General features: G+C 60.2%; 2 protein-coding genes across 9 annotated transcripts; one reads left to right on the top strand and one right to left on the bottom strand.

The window, feature by feature from the left end:
• Window positions 1-2,363: 2,363 nt before the first annotated feature.
• LPIN3 (lipin 3) lies at window positions 2,364-18,892 on the top strand. 8 transcript variants are annotated; one of them, XM_070051840.1, is made up of 20 exons: window positions 6,387-6,714; window positions 7,638-7,733; window positions 8,994-9,268; window positions 9,376-9,519; window positions 10,027-10,147; window positions 10,303-10,651; window positions 11,589-11,688; window positions 11,794-11,954; window positions 12,265-12,358; window positions 12,446-12,515; window positions 14,006-14,098; window positions 14,181-14,224; window positions 14,930-15,068; window positions 15,898-16,046; window positions 16,197-16,283; window positions 16,730-16,882; window positions 17,077-17,191; window positions 17,277-17,380; window positions 17,549-17,733; window positions 17,815-17,951. In XM_070051840.1, the coding sequence occupies exons 1-19, from the start codon at window positions 6,523-6,525 to the stop codon at window positions 17,691-17,693; spliced, it is 2,631 nt and encodes an 876-aa protein (XP_069907941.1). In that variant the 5' UTR covers window positions 6,387-6,522; the 3' UTR covers window positions 17,694-17,733; window positions 17,815-17,951. The 8 variants fall into 8 exon arrangements, with proteins under 8 accessions (XP_051701017.1, XP_069907941.1, XP_051701015.1 ...); XM_051845056.2 differs by adding an exon at window positions 7,251-7,405 and having other exon boundaries at window positions 6,604-6,714; window positions 17,549-18,892; XM_051845057.2 differs by lacking the exon at window positions 6,387-6,714 and adding an exon at window positions 2,364-2,471 and having other exon boundaries at window positions 17,549-18,892.
• Window positions 18,364-24,157, bottom strand: EMILIN3 (elastin microfibril interfacer 3). The gene is made up of 4 exons (XM_008274446.4): window positions 23,784-24,157; window positions 22,483-22,605; window positions 21,462-21,685; window positions 18,364-21,205 (listed from the first exon to the last, which is right to left on the bottom strand). The coding sequence occupies exons 1-4, from the start codon at window positions 23,948-23,950 to the stop codon at window positions 19,419-19,421; spliced, it is 2,301 nt and encodes a 766-aa protein (XP_008272668.3). The 5' UTR covers window positions 23,951-24,157; the 3' UTR covers window positions 18,364-19,418.
• Between the last annotated feature and the right edge of the window lie 2,197 nt (window positions 24,158-26,354).

The raw sequence follows: 26,354 nt of genomic DNA, 5'->3' as shown, positions 1-26,354 counted from the left end.
TCGGCTCTGGAGGTGGGCAGTGAAGGTTGGAGGCTGCTCAAACGTGGCAATGTTGGGCAGGAGGCCGGCAGAAAGCCCCAACTGCTGGAGACTTGGCTGTTCAGGCAGTGGGTCACTAGCAAGTGAAAATAAAGAATATCCAATTACATTTGAATTTCGAATGAACATGGATTTTTAGTATGTCTCAAATATCGTGTTGAACATAGGTATGCTAAAAAAAATTGTATTGTGTATCTGAAATTCAAATTTAACTGGGAGTCCTTTAGTTTTCCTTTCAAAGTCTGGCGAACCTGGCAAGCTACCAGCTGCCTGCCCCCCACCAGCTAAGCCTGCCTTCCGGGGCTGCACTGCCCTTCCCCACCAGCAGTGGCCCAGGAGCCGCTCCTGGCAGCCACTTGCTGCTGCTGACAAGCGATCACAGCTGCAGGCCTGGGGGACTGGGCCCTCCCCCTTGTGCCAAGTTCACCCAGCAAGAAGGTGGCAGGGCACAGCAAACAATCACTGGCTCTGTGCATTAGCAGAGCACATGGGCTCCCAAACCCCATACAGAAGGAAGGGCCACCGCACTCTTGGATTAATCAAGAAACAGCTGCTGGGGACATGCCCACCTATTAAGTACGCACCCACAGAGAGGGGAAAACAGCCTCCACGCTTAACCCCAGAAACGGGAGAACAAAGCATCCACACACTGCGCAAGGCTCCAAGGAGGCCCCCGAGTCGGTTTGCAAACCGCAAGCTAGGGCAGGAGGGTCCCTACCTCCCTCACCTCAGCTGAGTGCTGGGAAAGCCGGAGCAGCAGAGGCTGCCTCCACCCGCCCTGCCCCCCAACAGCCCGCCACAATCACCAAATCCCAGATGATTCAGTTCCGAAAACAAGCCTGCCGGAAATCCAGTTTTTGCAAGAACCTTTATGTCAACTTTTTTTTTTTTTCCTGCTCTAACCAGAACAATGAAAACAATTGGTGCTCCATCTTAAAAAAAAAAAAAAAAGTGTGACAAACGTTCCTGAATGCCTACTGTGCGTCCTGCACTCTGTCTAGCACTTTCTTTATCTTAACATTTCTCAGTCTGGCTGCGCATTGCAACCACCTGGTGAGCTTCGTCAACCCCCGGAACGCTGGGTGTCCGTGCATGCCCAGGGCACGGCGACCCCAACATCCAGCCCCGGGCCAGAAGCGCGGACCGAGTTGAGCTCATCCTGTACCTAATGCTGCCAGGTGCCTGCTCAGACTGTGAACGCCCCGCTCCCCACAGGGCAGCGGCCCACACTGCCCGGGTTCACGACTCAGAGTCAAGAACTGCCCGTGAGGACAACTGAGGTACCCAAGGTCCCGTCACCTTGCGTACAGAGCAATGGCGGCCGCCTCTCACCCTGCACGGTGCGGTAGGGTCTAAGTCTGGCTTCTCCGCAACCCCAGCTCGCCAAGCCTTTCCGGGGTGTTCCTCCTCTTCACAGCCAATACCTCCACCTCCTGAGCCTTCTTAGAGAATCTTCTTTCCCCGGGCTCCACATCCTTCCCAGTTGTCGGTCTTTGATCCAGAAAACCCCCGAATCACAGCTGCAAAGGGAAAAGCGTTTCCCCGGGCCTGACAGCGCTTACCTGGGCTCATCTGCGCGGGCTGACATAGGCAGCGTGGTTGGGTGAGAAGGCTGGTCATCGCCTGTCCTCTGCTGGCCGGCGGTGGTATTGCGCTCACTGCTCTTAACCTGATCTCAGCCAAAAGGCTGAGAAACGATAAAGCTCACTGCTCTTCGACACGCGCGTCCCGTGCTTGGAATGAAGGGAACGGGCGTTTATTGAGCGCCTGCTGTATGTCACACGCTACACTGAGCGCTAGGGTGCAAGGATGGCTGTGACCTGTTCTCACGGAGCTCAGATGCAAACGACGAGGTAGATCTCAATCAAATAGTTTTTCAAGTAATTATGAAATTATAACTGCAGGAGCACGTGACACGGGTGCCCAGTGCAGTGGGGAGAGGGGCAGCGAACGGGGTGGGGGGTCACTAGGCGCCTCACAAAGTCACTCCACGCCATCGCGAACATCCTCCAAGGAGAGTCTCCCCTTGGCAAAGCAGAAGACGAGCTCAGGTCGGGGACAGAACCTACGTGAGGTCACGCAGCGCAGACGGGAAGACCGAGGTGGCCTGGACTCATTCCCGAGGCCCCACTTTCCCGCCGCGGGCGCCGGGCGGGGCCGGGGTGGAACCTGCAGCCTTGTCCCGCCCCTGCCCTACAGGTGAAAGAGCGTGAGGGCGGAGCGGGCTCTCCTTCGGGGTGGAGCCTGGACGGATCGGGGCCTGCAGAGGCCGCACCTGGCTGGTGGAAGAGGTGGAGCCGGGATCTCGCCCGGTGCTACAGGAGCCGGAAGCGCCGAGTGAGTGCGGGCTGAAGGCGTTTGCCTTTTGAAGCTGTGTCCACAAGTGGAGGCGGCCGCCCCGCGTCCAGGCGATCCAGTGGGCAACTCCCCAGGTAGGGTAGGGCCCACCCCGGGCCGGGAAGAGGTGTCGCTGTGGCCTCTTGCCCTGCCCATCTGTTCTGCCCCCACCCCAACTTCATTTCTGCTTGCGAGCCTGAGTCCACCAGCGGTCATCCCACGGGGAATGCAGGGCTAGAGGGGCCGGCCCCCTTGTGTCCTTCTCCCAGCCTAAGGCTGCTGACCACCTGGATACCCGGAACATGGGGTCTGGAGAGGAGACGCCCCCCTCCGGGGGGGTGGGGTGGCCCAGCTTGTCTTGGCCCTGTGACCTGGGAGGACACCCAGGGGCCTCCGTTGCTAAGCAGGGTCTGACCCTCCCCCTGCCTGACCTGAGGCTGGGCCGGTCAGTCCGGGGATCTGGATGGCGCTCTCTCTGACCCAGGGCAATGGAAGCCTCTCCTGCCCTCTCTGGCCCAAGATGGAGAGCCACACCCATCCCTCATGGGAGCCTGGGAGGGCTGAGGACTCAGACCCAGGGCAGCCTGTCCCAGCTCCCCCGTGGGGGAGTTGTAGACTACCCTGGAAGGCCTGGGGTCTGAGGCTTGAGCAAGGCACTGTCCCCATACAGGGCCTTGAAGGCCAAGTTAAGAAGTCTAAACTCTGCACCAAATGCCAGGGGGCTGCCATGACCCCGAGCAGCGGCTGCAATCGTCAGAATGGGTGACCACATTCATCGCACACCTGAGTTACTCACATGTGCCTGTGTTACCCCCACTTCTGAGGCGGACATTGAGGCTCTGAGAGATGAAGTGGCCTGTCCAAGGTCATGGCTGTGAAGTGGCATCCTGGGGTTAGAACCCTGAGGTCTGTGCTCTCCCCCACAGTGCCCTGCTGCCTTCCAGGAGCTGGGCATCTGGCAATAAGGCCTTGACCGGGACTGCAGGAAATGGAGGCAGGGGAGAAGAGGTAGGAATGAGAGGGCTTGGAACTGACCAGGCACAAGGTGGGTGGGGATGGGAGGAAGAGGAAGGTTTTGACGTTACACTTGTTTGTGTGGGGGTGGAGGGTGATATGGGGGAGCCAGACAGAGCAGGCCCCTGACTGCTCAGGGAGGATGCCTGTCCAAGGAGGCAGAGCAAGGTGCTAGGAAGAAGAAGGTACCCTTGGGTGTGGGTATAGGCAGAAGGGCAGAGCCCAGGGCAGGGTTCATGGAAGGCCCCTAGTATGCTGAGCAGGCAGACCTGGGGGCATCTACTGGTGAGGCTGGGGTGGGGGACAGCAGGGAGAGGACAGGCTTCTACACCCCAGTGACATTACAGCTGAGACAGGCCTCAGAAATGGAGGCCATGGTTCATAGAAGGAGACACGGAGGCCAGCAAGCTCCTTGCCTGAGAATCCTACATGGTGGATCGGAGCACCGGGTGCCAGGTGCCTTCTTTGCTGTTCAGCTCTGTTTGCTGGATCACTTGTCTGCCAGGAGACTTGGAACAGTGTCTAGAGACAATTTGGGGTGCAGAGAGGTGTGACAGGTGTCTACTGTATAGAGGCCAAGGACATGGCAATGCTGTCAGGCACAGCACCCCTCCCTGAAACCTCCAACCAAGAACCATTTGGCCCCACATGGCAATAATGCTGAAGCTGAAAACCTGTGCTGGAGCCAGCTGAGCCTGCCACCCCACTCCCTCCACTTTTGTCCTCAGCAGGACACGTAGCTCAGGCTTGGGCCTCCAGCTGGCCAGACCTTTACCCCCAACCCCCAATCCACCCCTCCTGTGCTTTCTCCTGGACTCTCCTGGAGTCCTCTCTGCTTGCCTTGGTCATAGTGGTCTAGAGCCCTGCCCTCCAAACCTTGTCAGTCTGTCCGTCTCCCAGGACCTACGCAGAGTTTGGTGCTAGGCAGTGAGAAACAAAAGAAAAGTGGAACTTTTACCTAGCACATAAGGAGGTGTCTTGCAGATAAAACAGTTACTGAATTTGAGTGGCGTGGAGAGTCCACATTCTCTCCCAACTTCACTTTAGCAATTCTAGTTGTCTCTTGTATTTGTGAAGCACTGACACAGACCGAAAGAAGCCACTGCTTTGTGGCCCACCCAGGAAGGGCAGAGGATCAGGGTTGCCCGAGCCATGGTGTCTGTCTGGGCCTCGTCATTCTTGTCTCCCAAGAGAGGCTGTGGACTGCAAGCATGTTCCAGTTCTTCCCCTGACGCAGAGGGTGCAGCAGTCACTTGTGGATCCTGTTCGAATACAGACGGTGACCCAGGAGGTCTGGGTTGGCTCTGAGTTTGTATACTGCTAACAAGCCCCCCGGGGGGAACTGGTGCCTGGTCCGCATCTCCAATGCCAGGTGAGAGAGGGCTGGGCAGAGGCGGCTGTGGGCCACATTACCTTCTATGGACAACTGCGACATGGCGTGGGGTCGTGGCTTGGAGTAGGAGAAGCCCATAGGATGGGACTGAAGGACATCACTCATACTCCCTCCTCCATCTAGGGCCTGTTAGCTTTGCTAACTCACCTGACCCTGGCTCCTTCCAGGAGTGGTCTTCCTGGGCAGGCTGTCTTCCAGAGGTTCTGGTGCAGGGTTTGAGAGAGACAGGTGCCCTGTGGAGATGGGATGGTTGGAGTCCTAGCAGCCAGAGTAGCAGGTCACCAGCCTGGGTGGCAGGGCTGCTTGGGGACAGCTCATTATAGCCCTGGCTTTTCTCCATGGCTGCCACCACCTCCTGCTTCTGCCTCGCCCAGCCCTGTTGGTGTGGGAGACTGGAGGGACCAGTCTGGCCGGGGGTAGGGCCTGAGTGTGGGTCTGAGGGCCTAGCTGGCCATATTAGCTTGCCGTCACTACAACAAAATAACTAAGACACATTGCTTAGGAAGGAGGTGTACTTCAGCTCATGGTTTGGAGGTTCACCGTCCAAGGTTGGGTGGTCCCATAGTTTTGGCATCTGGTGATGGCATTCTTGCCGGCACCTGTGCTCCTGTCTCTCCTGCTTAAGCCTCCACAATCTGATTCGGGAGCTCCACCTCAACAACCTAATCCAATCCCATCCCTTCCCACAGGGGCCACCACTAAATATCCTAACTGGATTAAGTTTCCACCCTCTTAGGATCATTAAGGCTTTGGCAACTCAGCCTCTAACACGTGGATCTTTAGGGGACACCCAGACTAATATCCAAATGATAACACCAGCTGAGCCAAAGCTGCAGCTGCGGGCTGGGACTGTGGCCTGGACCCCCAGGGGATCAGGCTGTGGGTGGGCCTCCAACCAGAGAGCTGAGCCTCATGGCTGGGACCCCCTGCCTTGGGCATCTGACTCCAGGAATGGCACTGAAAAGCCTTAGATACTTGGGGTGCTCCCACCTCTGATCCCCTCTAAGCAGGCCACAGGCCCCAAAAACGACCTTTCCAACTCCTAGGACCAAGAGGCAGCCAGGCAGCTGAATCCATCTCTCAGGTGGAAAACAGACCCTCTGCCCCCCAATTTCTGGGAAGAGAAGGCTGTAGCCCATTATCCAGGGGGCCCTGGGTCTGATTGGTCAGGAAGTGGCCCGTATCGCCGAGCCTTCCCGTTCCCGGGTTGGGACCATGCTGATGGTTCACAGCAAGGGCTCTGGGGGAGAACCACACTGCCTTGAACTTGAATCCCAGGTCCTGTCCTTGCTAGTTGTGAGACCCTGGACGAGTCACTCTTCTCTGTGCGTCAGCTGGCTCCTCTGTAAACAGACATAATGACACCCGCCCGGCCAGCCTCACAGGGCTGTTGTGATGAGTGAGCCCTGCCCACGGAGCACCGTGGTCATTATCATGAGTCACAGCATTTAGGGGCACACGGCGATCCGGTGTTGTCTTACTCCGTGCCCTTGTTTTACAGAGGTGGAGATCAGCAGCTGTGCTAAGCTCCCGAGGCAGGCCGGTGGGCAAACTGGGGCTAGACCCACGTCTGCGGGTGCACCCCCTACCCACGGCACCTGCCGTGTGTGCAGAGGCTCGCCGAGGCAGGACACAGGAGTCAGTGGGGACAGGAGTGGCCAGACTGCAGGAGACGCTGCACGGAGGGTGCTGGAGCCGACCTCTGAGCACAGCACTGCCTCTGCCTGCCGGCACCAGCCATGAACCTCGTGGGGCAGCTGGCAGAAACAGTGTTTGGGACTGTGAAGGAGCTGTACCGGGGCCTGAACCCGGCCACGCTGAGCGGCGGCATTGACGTGCTGGTGGTGAAGCAGGTGGATGGCTCATTCCGGTGCTCGCCCTTCCACGTGCGCTTCGGCAAGCTGGGGGTGCTGCGGTCCCGGGAGAAGGTGGTGAGTGCCCTGGGGAGCACTTTTAACCTGGGGCGGCCACTGCAGCCCCCGGAGAGGACCTGCGCCTCCCTGTGGTGCGGATCTGTCCTCTGGATGAGCTTCTCTCTCCTATCCTGCTTGGGTGTTTGGGGGTTGGTTGGAATTTGGGTACAGGAGGGCTCTCATTTTTCCCGTGGAAGCAATGCATGGATCTGGGACCCTCAGACCTGGCTCAGGCTTCCTTAGACCTTACCTGTGGATTTCTGGTCATGGAGCCCAGTCACTTCACCTGCCCTGTGGGCATGCTCTTACCTGCCAAGTGGTAGTGGTGGTGGTGGGCTGGTTTGGAAGACATACACAGGACCAGGTATGTGGGTGGCGCTCAAAGGCTAGTCCTTGTCCCTCCACTCAGTCTGCTGTGACTCAAGGTTTCCTGGGCCTGAATCCCCTTCACATTAAAGCGACATAGAACTTTCTAGAATCCTGATAGGCAGGTGTAACTGGAGAAGACAGATCTAGGAGGTTAAAAGTTTGGGTTGTGGATTTGGACCTTCCAGATTCAAAGACTCATTGGCTGTGAGGCCACTTCCTCTCAAATGACCCCGCCCACCAAGCCTCAGTTTCTTCATCTGTAAATGACAGGAACTACTCCACGGGGTTGTTGTAAAGATTAAACCAGATGATCTCCATAAAACACCAGCCAAAGTGCCCAGTGAGTAGTAATTCTCACCATTGTTCATGCAGTCAACCCCTGGGGGCTGGGGCTCAGTGATGGCAGACAGGTCACATCCCTGTTCTTGTGAGCTGTGGGAAAGAGAGGGACATGGACAAGAAGCAATCAACAGCAGCCAGGCACACTGGGGTCCAGGAAGCCCAGTGCTCCGGACAGCGAGAAGCCCAGTGACCCGGAGCATGGGTGAAAGGCCTACCAGTTACCATTGCAGGTGGACATCGAGATCAATGGGGAGCCCGTGGACTTGCACATGAAGCTGGGGGACAGTGGGGAGGCCTTCTTCGTCCAGGAACTGGACAGTGATGAGGTGAGTGTGGCCATCCTTGCCAACATCTGCCCCATCCCCTCACTGGGGCCCTCTCTGGATTTGTCACCATCCCCCTCCTCTTTGCGCCCATCAGCATGGGTCTGGTACAGGCGGGACCCTTGTGATGTGCTACTGGGGCCCAGAGGAAGGGGCCAGGGTGCAGGCAGACTGCCCTTCCTGGGAAGTAGGAGCAGGGTTCGCAGAAGAGGGGACACCTGATGACCAGGAGGCCTTGCCCGAGCTGCTTGGAGAGGAGGCGGGGGAGCTGCGGGACGGCCAGGGGGCTGGAGAACATAAGGCCTGCCTTGTTCTGGGCCTGCCGTCAGTTCCGCACAGCTGGAACACAGAAGTGTGTGGGTGGGCGGTGAAGAGAGCCCTGTTTGCAGAAGGCAGACAGGGTCCAGCCCCGGCCAACAGAGCCGTTTAAACCATCTGAATGTGACAAAATGGTTTATTTGTATGTATGCTGGACGCTGTGCGGTGGATTCGGTTGATGGGTGATCCCTGCTTTAAGGAATGTTCTGGACTAGTCTAGGAGACAGACTTGTAAACAACAGATGATGGGACTCTCTGGTCATTGCAGTGAAGGGGGTTGGAACTGGGGCGGGGAATAGTCAGGGACAACTTCCTGGAGGAGGTGGCCTCTGGCTGAGTCTTTTTTTTTTTTTTTTTTTTTTTTTTTTTTTACAGGCAGAGTGGATAGTGAGAGAGAGAGACAGAGAGAAAGGTCTTCCTTTGCCATTGGTTCACCCTCCAATGGCTGGCGCACTGCGCTGATCCGAAGGCAGGAGCCAGGTGCTTCTCCTGGTCTCCCATGGGGTACAGGGCCCAAGCACTTGGGCCATCCTCCACTGCCTTCCCGGGCCACAGCAAAGAGCTGGCCTGGAAGAGGGGCAACCGGGACAGAATCCGGCGCCCCGACCGGGACTAGAACCTGGTGTGCCAGCGCCGCTAGGTGGAGGATTAGCCTAGTGAGCCGCGGCGCCAGCCTCTGGCTGAGTCTTAAGGGAGAAGCAGGTATCTCCTGAGTGGAGATGAGAGGCTAAAGCCCAGGTCTCTGCCTGGTCTGTGAGGGTGTCTGTGGCTCCTGGGAACCCTGTGGCCATCAGCGGCTGCCACCTCTGGACTCCATGTCTCCTTTCCTCTCAAGGAGCCCCAGCAGGGCCTGGGGCCCAGGCAAGGCTCAGGTTGACTGGGTGGTGGGCCAGCCTCCGGCCCCAGCCCCTCAGCTCTGCCCCACCTCCTCCACTTGCTCCATAGGAAGATGTGCCTCCCCGCCTGTGCACCTCGCCCCTCCCCTGGGGGGCCCTGCCTGGCTGGGACTCCCAGCTGCGCACAGCCGAGGGCCCCCTGGCGGCGGGCACGGGCACGGCCTCTGTGGGACGGAGGAGGAAGCGGCGCAAGAAGAAAGCCCGTCGGAGGGAGGATGCCGGGGCGACGGATTCCAGCTCGGAGGAAGCCGAGGCTGGCGCCGAGAGGGAGTTGGCTCTGCTGGCGAAGCCCAGGCCGGAGCCTGCAGGGTGTGTAGGGACCAGGTGGGGGCCAGGGGTGTGGGGAGCCCCCCGGGCTTCAGGCACTGTTTCCTCTGACCCCGGGCAAGGGCCTTGACCTCTCCATGCTCTTGTTGCTTCATCTCCCCAAGTCCGACGGCTCCCGCGCCAGGGCCCAGCCCCGCCTGTGAGCCCTGCCCTGTGCCCTTCAACAGTGTCCCGTCAGAAGGGGCGTCCTCACCGCAGCCCAGAGACTTCTACCCCTATTCGGACGGCGAGTGGGCCCCGCAGGCCAGGTGAGGGCCCTGACAGGCGGCAGCGGGGCCTCGGGTCTCAACTTACATTGTTCTGATGATGAGTGACACAGAGCTCATTTCACCTGTTCCTGGGCCATCTGTATTTCTCTGTTCAAGTCTGCTTTTCTCCCCCTTGATTGTGGTCAAATATACATAACGTAAAATTCACCGTTGGAATGAATCCAGTGGCATTAAGTAAGTATGTTCACGATGGTTGCAGCCATCACCACCGTGGGGTTCCAGAACTTTCCCCCACCCCAGGTGGAGACCCAGTTCTGGGATCAGTCATAACCTTGCCCCGCCCCCCTCCTCACTGGACTGCTTTCTTGTTATTGGTTTGTAGTGTTCTTTAAGCCCTGGTGTGCTGTCTACGTATCTTCATGTCTTTACACGGCCTGGGTACGACATAGGCATAAATAATGTGCAGTCCACCTCTCTTTTCCTGAGCCAGGTGGGCAGCGGGGGTGGCAACCTGACGTGGTGGTGTCTGAGTCTTGTTTCCTGCAGCCTCACACCAGATGGGCTCGTGTCCCCTAAGAGTGACTCAGAGCTGGAGCTCCGGGCCCTGGAGCCCAGTCCCCTGCGAGCCGAGTCCCACATGCAGTGGGCCTGGGGGAGTCTGCCGCAGGTGAGTTCCCCCACGTTAACCCCCCATCCCTGCCTTGTGGTGGGTCTGTGGCCTGCCCGGGTTATGGCTGGAGTGACAGACTGGGGCCATGTCCCCCGAGCTGTGTGGGGTGTTAACGGCTGGCCCCATACCTGCCCACGCGTCTTTGACTGCAGGTGGCCAAAGCCGAGCGGCCCGAGTCTTCGGCGGTCCCGGAAGGCAGCGCGGGGGCAGCTTCTCCTCAGGGAGGACCCAGCCCCTCCTCTTCCTGTGTGCCTGGTGTGGACCCGTCAGGACCCCCAGTCCTGCAAGCAGGGGTCCGTGCTGACTTGCTTCAGTCTGATGTGCAGTCCCACTGGAGGGGGACAGCGGTGGGTCCCCCTCTCCCCACCCCAGAGAGTGAGAAAAGCGAGACTCAGAGCTTCAGGGATGCCGGCCTCCCTCCTACCTCGAAGTCCTGGAGCTGGGCGACCCTGGAGAGGCCGCCTGCCCCCAGGCCACCAGAGGGATGCTCCAGGGGGAAAGGTGAGTGATGGCTGGGATCCCTGGGTGGGCTGCAGGACTCCAGGTTTGTTTTCAGCACCTACTATGTGCCAGGTACTTGGTAGCAGGCCTTATGGGGCTCCCGGTCCAGTGGGGGAGACATGATGCATGCATTACCAAGACTGGGCAGGACCAGTGCGGGACAGAGCTGTCAGCTGAAGATGGCTGTTTGAATCACGTGGTTCGGGAAGGCCTGTCTGAGCAGGAGATGCTGGAGTGAAGAGTGAGGCAGATCAGCCTCCTGAGGAGCACGGGGAGAGACTTCCATGTGCAGGGTGCTACTGCGGGAGAGGTTTCGTGTCCAGGAACTGAGGGCAGTGGCTGTGTCTGGAGCTGTTGAGGAAGGGGAGAGGCTGGGGAGGAAGTCGGGGAGACAAGCAGAGCTGGATCCATCCTGACACACAGGCTGGGCTTATCTAAGAGTAAGGGGGAGGCTTGGGAGCCGCACTGTCGAAATCAGTGTCTGCTGGCCCAGAGTAGCTTTTAAAAGCTGCGTTAGTTAAACGATGTGGCTTGGGACACCTGCATCCCATATGGGAGTGCGTGGGTTTGAGAACCCTGGGGTACATCAGGTGATGGCTCAAGTACTTGGGTCCCTGCCACCCATGTGGGAGACCTGGATTAAATTCCAAGCTCCTGGCTTTGGTCTGGCCCAGCTGTAGTCATTGTGGGTATTTGCATAGAAAATCTGTCTGTCTCTCTGTCTCCCAAATAAGTAACGGAACAATTTTAAAAATTAAGCACAATTTAAAATCCCATTTCTCTGTTATACTAACCCCATTTTAATGTGCTTGATAGCCACGTGTGGCTGCCAGCTACCTTACTGGGCAGTGCAAATGTAAGGCATTCCTATCACCGCAGAATGTTCAAAGGCAGGGGGCACGGGCTAGGTCTACAGGTGTCCCTCCCCCCACCGCAGGTTCCCTGAAGAAAAGCCAGCACCTGGGCCCCAGCGACATCTACCTGGACCACCTGCCTTCCCTGGACTCTGAGGATGCAGCCCTTTACTTCCCCAAGAGGTGCCTGGGTGTCTTGGTCAGGGCGTGGGGGCCAAGGCCTGGGAAGAGGGGCCCTGCCTCTCACCCGCCTTGTATTCATGTCACTGTTGACCCTTCTGCCCCAAGTGACCATGGGCTGGGGCCCAGGAGGTGGAGTGAACCCAGCAGCCAGAAGCTCCCGAGGGAGCCCAACCCCGAACCTGGACCAGAACCCAGTGTAGACACGGTGGACACCATAGCACTATCACTCTGTGGTGGACTGGCAGACAGCCGCGACATCTCCCCAGGTAGGTTCCAGCCTGGCCTGAACCGCTCTGAGGACTGACGCTGGGCCCAAGAGATGGGGGAGGGCAGGAAAGACCCCTGAGCTGAGTGAGCATTCCCCAGTTCCCAGAAAGCCAGTGCTTAAGCTGTAACTTACCCTGCAAATCCTGGGGTGGGAGCAAACCCAACCACCACAGGCAGGGAGGCGCCCTGCTACATCAGTAGAACAATCTGGAGCTCTGTGGCAGAGTGTGGGGACCAGGAGTCCCATGGGGACTGGGGGTCATGTGGTCTGCACCAGGCTCACCCCTCCCTTTCTTCCTGCGTACCCAGAGAAGTTCAACCAGCACCTCGTCTCCTACCAGGACCTCATCACAAAACCTGGGCTCCTGGATGACCCGAACCTGGTGGTGAAAGTCAATGAGAAGTGAGTGCCGGGCTGGGGCTCCTGGGGGTGGGAGAGTGGCCCACGCCCGTGCCCCTGAACTACAGCTGCTGCCTTTTGTGCCTGCAGGTACTATAACTGGGCTGTGGCTGCCCCCATGATCCTCTCCCTGCAAGCCTTCCAGAAGAACTTGCCCAAGGTAACAGAACACTGTTGGGCTGGGGGAAGTGGCCATCACCCCTGCACCTGGAGGCCCTTGGCAGGAAAGTGGAGGGTGGACAGAGAGGGGCCGGGGGGGGGGAGGTCCGCCTGTGGAAAGGAGGCCCTGCCCCTCCCTAGTACCCTGGCCATGGCTGGTACTATTCGATTGGGATTTTACTTCAAAGGAACTCTGGACAATTCAGAGGGGGTAAACATTCAACAGAGGCCTCAACAGGGACAGGCCTTCAACAGGAGGCTTTTAGATGTGAACCAAGGGGCTTAGGAGATGGAAACTCCACCCTTCCCCTAAGACTCCTCCTCCAGGCCAGGCTGTGGGGTGCTTGCTGCTCCTAGGAGCACACACTTGAGTCCCTACTGTGTGCTGTGCCAGGTTGTGAACAGTCATGAACTAAACAAAAACTGTCCCCACCTTCCTGGGAAGGAAGAAGAGATGGCCAGGTGTGCTGAGAGCCTGCAACAGAGTAGAGGGGCGGTGTTGGGGGCAGAGGTTAGAGGATGGATCTGGGCTGGATAAAGCATGTGGAAATGCCCAGATGTGGGAGGGACCCAGCCTCTTCACCCTTCCTAGGATACCCGCCCTCACCCTTGGAGGATGTGTGCTCCTGGGCAGGGCCAGCCTGTGCCACCCTCAACCTTCTGCCCCTCTGGGTACAGACCAGGGTCAGTTCTTGCTAGTTTAGGCTTACTCAACTGCTGATAGGTGGTGCCTACATTTGAAGATGCTCAGCTCCACCCCCAGGCTGGCTCTGGGATGTTGTCTTATGGGAAGGAAGAGGGCCACTGCCCTGTTGGGTTGACCCAGACAGCCTCCAAGGCCTGTTCCCAGCTCAGGTGGGCACCTGGATAATCACCCTGAGCCCTCATCCTCCTGACCCAGGTTCCCCATTCTGTGTCTCCCAGATAAGCCTTGGTCTGGGCTTTCCTCAGGGTTACCTAGCACAGATCCAATCAGCACTTTTCACAAGATCGCATGGACGCAACCAGTGATGGGAACACAGAGAGCAGCAGGCTATGCCTAGAGTAGGACTGACTTTGGGAAGACCCATGTAGTAGTGTTGGCAGTTGAGGGGCACCCTGGCTGTAGCCTGTCCCTCCTGCTGCCACTTGGTAGCATCATGCAGATCCTGAATATCAGATCTTATGAAACTCCAAAAGCCCTGTCTTGAGCTTCAGTCCTACTCTAGTAGAGGGATAGACTCAAGACTTGGGGGCCAGGGCTGAGGCTGGCCTAGAGCCAAAGGTCAAGGTTAGGGGACAGGAAAGGCTCTCCGTCTCCTGTGCATGGCCCCATGAGTAACGACTTGGAATCCCAGGAGAGAGGCCTCCTCAGCACCCAGACGTTGACTGCACCTTGCTCTAGGCTTGGTCCAGACTTGTGGCTCAGGCCCTCCTCCTACACCCTGGAGGCAGCGTAGTATAGACGTGTGGGGCACAGGACAAAATGCCATGGCCTTCACCTGCCCACAGAGCACCGTGGACAAGCTGGAGAAGGAGAAGATGCCTCGCAAGGGGGGGCGATGGTGGTTTTCCTGGCGACGCAGGGACTTCCCGGCCGAGGAGGTAGGTGGTCACAGTCATGGTCACGGGTGGGGCCTGCACGGGGCAGGAGGCAGGCTTCACTGGATGGATGTTCTCCCCACAGCCCAGTGCCCAGAGGGAGAGACCCACAGGCAAGGAGCAGCAGGGGTGAGTTGAACATCCTGGTCGCAGAGGATGCTGGGGAAGATTGCCCTGGGGTTGAAGAGATGGGGTTGGGGCCAGCACCCCTTCCCCAACCATGGTTCCCATCACTCCCCAAGCATGTCTAGACCCTTTCGTTCTCCTGAGAAATGCCCCCACTTCACAGATGGGAAAACTAAGACCTAGAGATACATCAAGTGTCCCTTAGCCACTAACAGGAAATGCCACAGCTAGAACAGGTGCTGAGACTCCTGGCCTAGGCACAGGGCTGCTATATGATGGAGGGCAAGGCCTCTCTCCCCGCCAGCCCTGGGTTGGGAGGAGGGGACTGACTTCCCTTCCTTTTCTCACCTCTGAAGTGATCCAGCCACCTGAGGGTGGGTAGAGGGTGACCAAGGCTGAGTAGACTGAAGCTGAAGCAGGTGGGGCTAGGACTAAGCCCTAAGATGCACTTCTAGGTATCTCTGGGAATCAGCTCAGGACAGGGCCTGGCATCCTGGCTATGGAGGTGCACTCAGGGCTGGCAGCCCTGGGTCTTGGCTCCAGCTCTGTTGTCACCTGCTTGGGTAGAAACTGCCAGCCAACACCTGTGTGTCTGTTGCCACACGACCTGGGAGGTACCTGGAGGGAGGGGTGGCCTCTAGAGAGACAGGGCCAGGCGCCTCACGACGTGGGCCAGTGTGAAGGCCCTGAGAGCCAGTGTGTCCACAGGGAGAAGACTGGAGTCCCCAGCAGCGATGACGATGGCCCAGACAGCCCTGTGATCCTCGAGGTCCCCTCCCCTCCACCCAGGACTCCTGCCTACATCCCCACCTACAAGAAGTCCCTGCGCCTCTCTTCCGATCAGATCGTATGTGTGCACACGTAGCTTAGCGTGTGTGTAGGGAGCGGGCCCGCATGAATTCCATCTGCAGGGCTCAGCTGAGAAACGGCTCCACAGGGCCGCATGCTCACCGTAAGCCGGGATCCATTGCCCTGGCCTCCCTCCACTGGGATACCCCCAGGGGGAGGAGGCTCGCTTCTCACTGCAGCCCATTTCTCTGCCCTGGGGAAGGCTTCTCTTACTTCCTCCTATAGCATCTACCTACAGTAAGCCAGCTGGCCCTTGGAGGCCACAAACAGGGAATCAAATGCCACCGGAAAGCCTCTTGGGCTTTGGCAACCCCCGGCCCCCCAGCCATGTGTTCCCTGAGCTCTTGTAACAATGTTTTCTTCTCGAATGTGGCTCTGGTCAGGGAGGCATCCGGCAGGGACTGCCCAGCCCATCACAGAACAATGGCCACTTGCCTGGTGCCCTGGGACTCACACCCGCTTTGGTGCAGCACTGCCCCAGTCTTGTCTATGGACCAGGGCTGGGCTAGGTCTCTCTGTGTGGGGTGTGAGGCGCCCTACCCCCAGGCAGGGGCTTCCTTGTGAGAACCCCGTGGGGCCTTCTCTATCGATTGGGCCTGTCTCCATGAAAAGAGCAGCCGTGGCCTTCGGGCTGACTTAAAAACCTGGGTGGGGTTTCCCCTATGGCAGCTTTGTTTTATTTCAAAGGGGAGTGAAGGGAGGTTTGGGCTGACTGGAAGACTGGAGAGATAACGAGAGGCTTGTGGGAACTGCAGGCCAGTTTTGGGTGGGCAACACCTGGCTGTGACAAGTCACAACCCCCCTGCCCTCCCTTTGCCTGGCCCCAGCGGCGCCTGAACCTGCAAGAAGGTGCCAATGATGTGGTCTTCAGTGTGACCACTCAGTACCAGGGCACCTGCCGCTGCAAGGCCACCATCTACCTGTGGAAATGGGACGACAAGGTGGTCATCTCTGACATCGACGGCACCATCACCAAGTGAGGTTCAGCTGGCCCAGGGCCTGGGGGCTTGCTTCCCTCCGGGCTGGGGGGGTGGTGTCTCTGTCGGGGAGACAGTGTGGGAGCCCCTCCCTTCCTGGTGGGTCATGGTGGGCCTGCCCCATAGTGACCCTTCGTCTCTGGCTGCAGGTCCGATGCTCTGGGCCACATTCTGCCCCAGCTGGGCAAAGACTGGACTCACCAGGGCATCACCAGTCTCTACCACAAAATCCACCTGTGAGTGCTGGCTGGGGCCTGGCCTCCAGCTCGAGGGAGGGAGGGAGGGAAGGAAGAAGGGAGGATGCCTTAGGGCACCCTGGCCTCTGACCTGGGAAGTGAGGCTTGGGGACCAGCAAGACCCACAAGGGAAGCAGCCTGGGGAGACGCCTGGAGCACAGAGCTGAGGACCACTCATCCCCGGGCCACATTCCAGAGTGGGAGTCTTTCTGCTGGGCCCGGGGAGAGGGCCCATCCTGCCCCTCCTGGCCTTGGGACTGCTCGTGCTCCTCCTAGCTGGGACAGCCATGGAGGGACCTCTCTCAGGCCTGAACCAGCCGCTTTCCCCAAGTCTGCACCCTGTGAAGTCTCTGGGCTTGAAAGCTGGGGGCCCAAAGCTTGGGCTTACTGCTGGGGACAGCTGGCTTCTGATGACTCATGCCTCCCCATCTTACCCCGCCCCCTAGAAATGGGTACAAGTTCCTGTATTGCTCAGCGCGGGCCATCGGCATGGCTGACCTCACCAAGGGGTACCTGCAGTGGGTGAGCGAGAGGGGCTGTGGCCTCCCCAAGGGCCCCATCCTGCTGTCTCCCAGCAGCCTCTTCTCCGCCCTCCACAGGTAACCTTCATGACTCAGTACACGTACAGTACCCCTTGGGAAGGGGGCAGCCCTGGTGCCAGCCCAGCCCCAGCCACTATGAGCTCCTGGGTGGCAGCAGGGGCTGGGCCAGAGCCCCTGTCACCCAACACTGCCATCCCTTCCATTTCTACCCCTCCATGGTCCCCTGCCCTGGCCGTGGCCCCGCCCCCCAGGGAGGTGATTGAGAAGAAGCCGGAGGTGTTCAAGATCGCCTGCCTGAGTGACATCCAGCAGTTGTTTCTGCCCCACGGTCAGCCCTTCTATGCTGCCTTTGGGAACAGGCCCAACGTGAGTGTGTCCCTCCTGCAGACACAGCCGCCGCCTCCTCCGCGGTCCCTGCCTCTGTCCCATGGGCCCCACCTGTCCCCCACAGGACGTCGTGGCCTACCGCCAGGTGGGCCTGCCTGAAGCGCGCATCTTCACGGTTAACCCCAGGGGAGAGCTCAGCCAGGAGCTGCTGAAAAACCACAAATCCACGTGAGAACAAACCCTGCCTGGGGTCCCACGGGCAGGCCTCTCCCTGCACCCCAGTTTCCCCCTCTCCTCCTGGGGGTCTGGCCCTTGCCCAGGGCTCCCGGGTGGGATGGGGCGGAGGCCTGGTCTGGTGGCGGCTCAGCTCTCAGGGCCGGCCCATTCTGCCCACAGGTACCAGCGGCTCAGCGAGGCGGTGGAACTTCTCTTCCCCCCTGTGGCCCGGGGCCCCAGCACAGACCTGACCCACCCTGAATTTAGCAGCTTCTGCTACTGGCGGGAGCCACTGCCTGCTGTGGACTTTAACGCCCTGGCCTGAGTCTGCTCTGGGTGCCACAGCGCCAACCCCAACCAAGCAGGTGGGGGGCTGCAGGTTGGTTGGCTGACCCCTCTTCTCCCCATCAGCTGCTCCAGGTCTCAGCATGTCCCTGTCACCCCAGGGTCTTGCCTCAACTGACAGGAGGGAGTGAAGAGGGAGGCCCCACCGAGGCTTCAGCCCCTGCGCAGACGGAAGGGTTGGCAGCTGCAGGAGTGTGGGTAGCTGAGTAGCTTCTGGAGAGAACTCTGTCCTGCCACCCCGCCCCCCCCCCCCCCCCCCCTTCCAAGACTGTTCTCTCCGAAACCACACTCTTACCTGGCCCGGGCCCGTGGGTCTTGAGCCAGGCATCACCACCTGCCACAGGTGCATGGTTTTGCCACCTCAATCCTGGATGCTCCACTGCCCCTGAGACCTCAGGGAGTCAGGGCCCACGTAAGGGCTAAGGGAACAGGGCTCCCGTTCCCCAGCCCCCACCCAGTCACTGCGGCTTTTCTGACACCTTCCCTGGGGACGGCCCAAACCCCACGCAGGTGGGCGTTTCCTGGCTGTTCTTCCCTGGGCCCAGCAGGGCAGGCTGGCAGCATGAGCTCACTCAGGAGAAGCTGGGAGGGGCAGAGCTGCCACCCCGGTGCCTTCCCTCCCGCTGTTTTGGGGGAAGAAAGTAGCTTCAGACTGGCTAAAAGCTTTAATCCAGAACCGGCTCCCCCGCAACAGTTCCCAGGTGGAGGGCAGAATACCCAGCATCCAGAAGCCAGGTCCTCACGGCCCTGCAAACAGCACAGGGGCTGCTGAGGGGGCTCGGAGGCGGGGACTCCGCCGAGACGGGCATCGGTCTGGGCACTGCACAGGCCTGAGGAGCGGTTTTCCAAGTGTCCCGTGATGGCTTTGTACCTGAATTCCTTGCCACTTTGTCAACATCCTGGCAGGGCTGGAGTTTCCCAAGGGCCTTAAAAGCCAGGCCTGTGCCCCCTTCCCTCCGGCTGTGGCCTCTTTCAGGCCTGGGACAGATCAGCGTTGCTCTCCGGGGAGAGAACCCTGGTGGGTCCCAGAGCACCTTGGAAACATCTTGGGGGAAGGAAAAAGTGGGGAGGGGTCTCGACCCAGACGGCCTGAGTCCAAGTCTTTCCTCTGGGATTCTACAGCTGCCTAGGCCCTCCCCTCAAGGGAGGGCCAAAAGGAATAAAGCGAACTCTCAGTGAGTCGTTGTGCTTCTGTTCTGTCCTGGAAGCGGTGTGGGGATCCAGAAGTTTCTGGTCCTCGATTCATAAACGACACCAGTGACACTGCCAGGGGTGGGGACAGCTCCCGGGGTAGCACCTTCCCGCAGACTTCGAGCCCGGATGCCTGGACACAAAAGCCAGGGGGACAAGGACCAGAAGCCTCCAAGGGCTCAGGACTATTTCGGGCAAAGGGAGGGCCTGTAGGTCTTTCCACCCCCTGCCTGTTCCAGCTGTCCACAGAAGAGCAATCTGCAGACCATGGGACGCGAGTGCCACCCTGGCCTTCAGGCATGATGTCCTTGCATCAACCATGACCCTGAATTGTCCAGTCTGTGTAGTACTGAGCATGGAGCTTGTCGGCTGGGACAATCAGGTGGAGCTAGATCAAGACCACTCCTCTAGTGGTCTCCAAATGGGTATCAAGGTAGGTCAGGCTGAAAGGTGCCGTTGGCTAGGTCTGGGCTCTGTGGTGACGGCCCCAGGGCTGGGATCCTGTCCAGCCTGCCTAGTGAGCATGCACGAGCCGGGCCTGCTCAGCCAGCTGGGCCCGGCAGTTCAGCAGGTCATCCCGGAGGCGGGCAATGTCCTGCGTGTGCTGGGCCAGTGTGCGGTTCAGCTGGTCCATGTGGCCCCATAGGCCCTCCCTAGATCCCAGGGGCTTGGTGGGCAAGCTGTCCAGGCCTGCAGCCAGCAAGCCCAGCCTCCCACACGCACCTTCCACCTGTGCCACCCGCTGGTCAAAGTGGCCCACTGCATGCTGGAGTTCCTGGGCTGTATCCTGGCAGCGGCTCAGCCTGCCGGCCATGCTGGCCACACCAGCCTTGAGTTGCTCGAGCTCCCCCCGCAGGGTCAGGACCTGCTTGTGCCCAGCCCGAAGCCTCGAGCCTTGGCTGCTGACCTGCTCCTGGATGGCGTGGACTTCAGCTTCCACCTTGCGTTCCCTCTCGTCCAGGGATGTGTTGGCAGCCAGGAAGGCATCAGAGTACTGGCTGACGGAGTCACTGAGGCCCGTGAGCGATTTGCTCACCGAGTTCAGATTGACCTTGAGTAGAGTGATCTCACCTTGGAGGGAGCTGCCCGTGCCCTCTGCCAGCTGCCCCTGGACCTCGGCCACAGTGCCATTGAGCTGCTGGAGCAGGGCGGCGTGGCTGGCCACCTGGTGGAGCAGGGCCTTGCTCTGGCTCTGCCAGGCCTTCACCTCCGCCACAAGGTTGTCCAGGATGGCAGAGGTAGTACTGGGCGTGCACGACGTCTCCAGGGAAACCAGCCGTTGTTCCAGCACAGCCAGCTCTGTTTGCACGAGGGGCCGTGCCGACCTGCCCGGCAGCGCACTATTGTGGCTCAGCTCACTGGCCAGTGTTGCCAGGCGCTCTTCCAGGCTCTGTACACGCTCTTCCAACACGGTTGCAAAGCCCCCCACTCCCCAGCCCCCCATCTCCATCCTCAGGCAGCAGCTCCTTGCTCCATTCTCTGTGCCGTTGAGGGACTCCAGACCCTCGAGCAGCCCATCCACTCCTCCCTCAAGCATGGCAGCAGAGAGTCTGGTGAGCTCGTCCCCAGCTGGGACGCCCGGGTTCCTCTGGGTCGCGGCTACTGTCTGCAGGTTCCTCTCAAGGCTGTCCACACGGGCACTGATCAAGGCCAGCTGGCCGCAGCAGCTGCCCCCGCTGGCCATGCTCAGGCCCTGTAGCCGGGTGCCCAGCTGTGACAGCTCACGCCGCAGGGCCAGCTCCCGGCCATCGAGGCGCTGGTGCAGCCTCCTGCTGGCAGCCTGGCCCTGTTCACACTGCCGCTGCACCTCCTGCACCCGCAGGTCACACTCACCCTGGACGCCTTGCAGCTTCTGCTCGAAGCCGTCCAGCAGGCTCCCCCAGAGCCGCTGCAGCCTCCGGTCCACGTACTCCTCCAGCAGAGCCAGGGAGGTGAGCGGGGACGGCGGAGCATCCCGCAGCCGCTGCAGGTGGGCCTCGTGGCCGAGGGCCAGCCCGTGCACCTCATCCAGCAGCTGCACTTTGGTCTGCAGCGTGTTGCTCACCTCTGTCACCTTGTTCAGGATCTCTCCCAGTGGAGGTGTCAGCGGTCCTCCGGCTCTGTCTCCTGGGTCCACAAGCCCCTCAGGGATGTCCCCAAAGCCTGCAGGGGCCGCAGGAGCCCTGGGGCCACCAGTCGTCCTGTTGGGGTCCTCTTGGCTGGCCACTAGGCCGCTGAGGGTACCGTAGGCTTGGGCCAGGCGCTGAACGTCACCCTCCAGGCGTTCTAGCCGCTCACCAAACAGTCCTGGGCTTTTCCTTCCTGGAAAAGGGGAGGAGGAGGGAACCCCAGGGTCTCACTGGCCTGGCCTCAGCCTGCCACTTGACTTCCTGTTCTATATCCAGCTTCCTGCTGGGCAGAGCGCCCTCAGCTTTGCAGCAGGAGCAGAGTGGGGTCTTGGAGGTCACCCTCATGCCCAGCATGAAAGGGACCCTCCCCCAAGCCTTGCCACACCCCCTCTCTGGGTCAGACCCCTGCCTTCTCCAGTGAACCCAAGGCTCTCGACAGGTAGACTCACCTTGGGGGCTGGGGGCTGCTCTGCTGTAAGGAGAGGGCTGGGGACCTGAGCCCAGCTGTCCTGAGGGAACCTGGGGCTCAGGCTCCACCTGGGGCGGGGCGGCCCCATGCTCCGTGAGGTGCTCAGGGCAGCCTTCTCCGGCGAGGCCAGGACAGCAGCGCCAGGTGAGCTCTGTCACTGTCTTGTAGCCAACCTTGTACCTGGGTCTCAGCACGGTGTGGTACCTGGGCCGGGGAGGGCAAAGGGCAGGTTCATGCACCTGTGGGCTGAGGCATTCAAGGCTCCCCTCTAGCACTCACCCCAGGTCTGGATGTCTCCCTCCCACGACTGTCCTTTTGCTGTGGTTAAGGCGACAGGGCGTGGTGGGTGGAAGAAAGCCCTCCTGGGGCTTAGAGCTGTGTGAAGGGAGAATGCAGGTAGAAGGCCCACCCCACCCTATTTGCTTAAGAAGTGAGCAGGGGCTGAGCCCCAATGCTCCCAAGGCCACCTGGACCTCCTTAGCTCATGCTGCCCTAAGGAATTCCACTGGTTTCACTGGCACCTCCGAGACCCAGTAAACTCTCAACCCCTCCCTGCTGTCCCTCCGGGTAGGTGGGGATGGGTCCTGCCCTGGAGCTGGGGGCAGCAGCTCCCCGCACTGCCCTCTTGTGGCGGCCACTCCTGGCTCCTGTGAGCCCTTTAGGCTACTTCAGGGACAGGGCACTGCCCATAGAGGCTGACAGGAAGGCAGCTCGAATCTAGAACGAGGCAGGGCAGGCTGAGGGGTGCGGGCAGGGCTCACCGGGGACTCTTCCCTCCATGGTCCACTGCATCCACATTCACCTGCTGACACACTGGAGCTAAGAGGTCTGTTTCCAGACACACCCTTGAACTTCTCCAGGCTTACACATCACACCTGTGTGTGACAACATGCAGCTCCTGTCTGGTCTAAGCCCTGGGACCTGGCTTCTCCCTTGACCCACTTAGCAGAACTGGGGTTTATGTCGGGGGTCGCAAGTAGGTGGGGTGGAGGCACACTCACATGACTGTCCTGGGACACTTGGGGCCCCACCCGCACTGCCGGTACTCGGCCTTCACGTAGCGCTCAGCTCCATCCTGCAGGATGCACGTCACGTTCCTGTGCACCACATAGGCACAGAGGGCCCTGCAGGCAAAGAAGGCCCCCCTGGACTGTCTGGCCTCAGCCAGGCCACCGGGGGTTCCCACCCCCTCCCTGGATTGTTAGCCTCAGTGGAGACCCCATCTCTCTTCCATCTGGTCTCCTTGTTCTTGAGAGGCAGGCCTTTTGCCCTGCGGTCCAGAATCTTCTTCCAGGCTGCCACCAGCCCCACTGCTGGTCTCTCGCTGATCCCAGCATCCATGGCAGGTGGCCACTGGGCTAAGCTCAAATCCACCCAGGAGTCTGGTGTGGCTGGGAAGAGGCCCCCAGCTGCTGCCCCAAGGGCATCCCCAGTTCCCACCCTCCAGCTCTTTCACTGGTCCCAAAGCCTCCTGAGATTCAAGGCATCTGAGATTCCAACTTAATGCCTCCTCTTAGACCAGACTGCTCAACCTCCCTCCCCTCACTGACTCCTAGGGATGTGGTCCTCCCTGCTCCCCTTGCAGCTTTCTAGCCCCCACCTTTGCACAGCTCACCTCACTCTCAATGCAGTTCTTATACTGCCTACTCCACGAAGTTGCTCTGCTGTGCCCAGGCCCCCTGGCTGGCAGCTCCGGGCTCGGCATCTCCTATCACATCTCTCAAATCCAGCCAAGCCCAGGCAGAGCCCCTAAACCACCTCATAGAGGCCAGACAGCAAGCTGATGCCTCCTAAATTTATACCAAAAGCTAGGGCAGCAACGCCCCCCACGAGCTGTGGATGCCGGTCCCACAGCATGGGCCTAAAACCCAAAAGCCCCCACGAACTTCGCGGCTCAGCCACCTTGGGGCTCCTATGGGGTTGCCGGGGCCATGCTGTCCGCAGGAGCTGCCGCCAGGCGCTCGGCTCCACCTACAACCTGGCAAGGCAGGGAGAGTTGCAAGGCCTCCGCACACCGACCTCCCTCCCTCCACTCCCTCCACCTGGGCCGCTGCGCCCAGAGCTTGCACGCAGCGCAGCTGGAAAATGTTACTTCGTTGGAAAGGTTTCTGCTGGCACTGCCAGGATCTCGGCCGCCGTGACAGGCCCCCTCAGTTTAGCTTTTCTTCGCCAGCCACCCAGCATCCTGGAGAGTAGGGGCGCCCGCCGAGGCGAGGGCTCCGGCTAGGGGCAGGTGGGAGCGGCCGCGCGCCGCGTGGGCCCCGTCCCTCCCTCTTCCCGCCGCCGCTCGGCCCGCGCTTACTTGTGCGGCCCCGGGCGCAGCCTGGGGCGCCATCCCGTCGTGTAGAGGTTGTAGCGGGAAGCACCGGGCGCCGATGGCCGCGCCAGGAGCGGGGTGCCTCTGGCCTGCGCCCCGGAGAGCAGCGCCACGAGGGCGCACAGCCAGACGGGCAAGCGGTGGTGACCCATCGCAGCCCCGGCGTCTCCACCTGGCCCCGTGCGGTGGTCCCCAGCCGTGCGTCTCTGTCTGCCCGCTGCGCCAGCCAGCCGCTTGCCAGCCCGGGTCCCGTCGCTGCCCGCACCCCCCGGAGCTCGCCCGCCGGCCGCCTGGCGCTTAGCGGCGGCTGCGTCCCGCCGAGTGGCCGGCGCTGCTCGCGGCTGGGGCCGCAGAGGGGAGGCGGGAGGCGGGCTCTGCACGGATTAGCATAAACTTGGGGCCGCGCCGCTCTGCTCCGCCAGCCCCCTCCTCCGCCGCCAGCCCCCCGCCCCACCTCGGAGCCGATGCCCGAGGGGCCGCCTGCTAGCACGAGGTTAAGGGAACAGCTCACCTCCACCCCGCCCCCGCGTGCCCTGGGGTGGCAGGGATGCGTGCTGCCGTGCCCTGCAGGCCCCGAACACGCCAAGCCACTACCCGACCCCTGAGGCCGGCCAGGGCCAGGGCGCAGGGCCTTGCCTCCACCCCACCCCCACAGGTCTCAGAAGTCCATCACGCGCAGGAACCGTGCGGTCTGGAGCTGGCAGGATGGTGTTTTGGGGCACACCAGCACGGCCTCCTGAGCCACCTCCTTGGAATGGGCGCTAGACACGATCCCGGCCGGTCAGTCCTGCCTCCTCACCCGTTGTCTGGGGACGCCCAGGGTGCCGGCAGACCCCTCTTCCCACCAGCCTCTGCAACCTAGTTTGGTGGCCAGGCTGCCCTGTGGTTCTGATGGGTCTGTGTTGTCTCCGTCTCTCACGTAGGGGCTGCACCGAGCCCCGCCAGGAATGCTCCATGTCCCTTTCTGCTCTTAATCACCTTCGTCACAGCTCTTGTTCCTCGTTACTGAAAACGTCCTCCCCGGCACGAAGCTGCTGTTGAGCCAGGCTTCCTTCATACCTTGCCTGTGAAATGAATTCCTGGAACCCACGAGGCCTTTACCACCAGCCTCATTCAGCCTGGCCTTGCTAACTCCCCAACCGGCAAAACCTTTGGAATCCTGGCTCTGTCTCATCCACACTGCCTTGCAGCTGATAGGTGTGCAGGCGGCACAAAACCACCCCCAGGGTGACTGATAGGACAGTCAACACAAGAATACTGGAACCCACATCTGCCTCTGCCCCTGCCATCTCCCAGCCACAGCGGGCACACACCTGACCCAAGCCAGCTGATGTCTTCCTCCCTGGCTTTGGACTGAAGCAGAGGTGGGAGGGGATCCAGCTCCAAGGGGTGGATTTATTCATCCCCCAGGGCCGCTGGAACAAATAACCACAAGCCTGCGGCTTGACACAACGGAAGTTGTTTCTTCCTCTGCTTCCCCTGTGACTCCAGAGGCTAAAAGGCCAGGACGAAGGCATCAGCACGGCCAGCTCCCTCCCAGGGCTCCAGGGAAGAATCCTTGCTTGCCTTTTCCTGCTTCCAGTGGCTCCTGGTGATCCTTGGCACTTGGTAGTTTGTAGCTGTGTCACGGTGGTCTCTGCCTTTGTCTCCTTGTGGCCCCTTTCTGTGTCCTGAGCTCTTCTTAAAAGGACACTAGTCATTGGGTTTAGGACCCAACCTAACCTCATCTGAAATAATTACATTGGCCAAGAGCCTGCTCTAACAGTCACATTCTGAGGTTCCAGAATTTGGGGGGGGGGGAGGGGCACTATTCCCTCCACTACAGAAGCCTTTTTGGGGTAATGAGGGGACAGACCATGGCATGTTGTGGCCGTAGCTCCGTGGGAGTTGTGGAAACTGAGGAGGGTGGGGCTGGGGAGTGGGGCACAGACGGGGCTATATGGGGCCCAGGGAGAAGTGTGGCGGGGAGCCATTTGGCAATAAGCTACGGCTTCCCCTGCCTGCTTCCCATCACCCACTTGAGCTGGCATGAATGCTGTGGTCCCAGCAACCAGTGAAGCCGAAGTAGCCTTTCACGCTCCCCACAAACAGGGCGAATGTGCTATTATATTCTCATACCTTCAACAGAGATGGTAGGAGCCATTTCTCAGGGGCCAGAAACACGGTATCAGTACAGTGATCTTGTAACCGCCAGCTTTCTGCTTTCCAGAAAGTGAGGCAGCCCAGGGGGAAATAAACAGAGCCCAGCTCCTTGGCCCTAGGCTGGGCTCTGACTGCCTGGCAGGGCTGCCCCCACTGGCCCTGGGAGAAAACTCCCGCACCCCAGAAGCTGTGAGCTTTTCCCAAGGGGCCCCTCTCCTTCCCTTCCCCAGCCCCAGACGTGGGAGGAGGTGAAGGGAAACCTCCGGGAAGGACAGCCCCCTGCCCAGGTGGCTGACATCAAACACCATGCTCCCGCTTTAATTGGAGTAGTTTTGGGAGCCAGGGCCTGGGCCCCATCCCGGCGAGGGTGGAAGACGTCAGTACAGAGGGATGCTCAGGGTCTTGGCTGGATGC

The sequence above is a fragment of the Oryctolagus cuniculus genome, chromosome 11, assembly GCF_964237555.1.
Source record: "Oryctolagus cuniculus chromosome 11, mOryCun1.1, whole genome shotgun sequence".
In the NCBI taxonomy this organism is placed as follows: Eukaryota; Metazoa; Chordata; class Mammalia; order Lagomorpha; family Leporidae; genus Oryctolagus; species Oryctolagus cuniculus.
The sequence above is the reverse complement of the archived record's forward strand: the minus strand, read 5'-3'. Positions and strand labels throughout refer to the sequence as shown.

Coding starts and splice junctions, on each gene's coding strand:
- LPIN3 (XM_070051839.1), top strand. CDS start 6,523: ATGAACCTCGTGGGGCAGCTGGCAGAAACAGTGTTTGGGACTGTGAAG. Junction 11,689..11,793: donor GCCCTTTACTTCCCCAAGAG/GTGCCTGGGTGT, acceptor TTCTGCCCCAAG/TGACCATGGGCTGGGGCCCA. Junction 12,516..14,005: donor TCCAGAAGAACTTGCCCAAG/GTAACAGAACAC, acceptor ACCTGCCCACAG/AGCACCGTGGACAAGCTGGA.
- EMILIN3 (XM_008274446.4), bottom strand. CDS start 23,950: ATGGGTCACCACCGCTTGCCCGTCTGGCTGTGCGCCCTCGTGGCGCTG. Junction 22,606..23,783: donor CTGCGCCCGGGGCCGCACAA/GTAAGCGCGGGC, acceptor CTTTGCCTGCAG/GGCCCTCTGTGCCTATGTGG. Junction 21,206..21,461: donor AGCAGCCCCCAGCCCCCAAG/GTGAGTCTACCT, acceptor CCCCTTTTCCAG/GAAGGAAAAGCCCAGGACTG.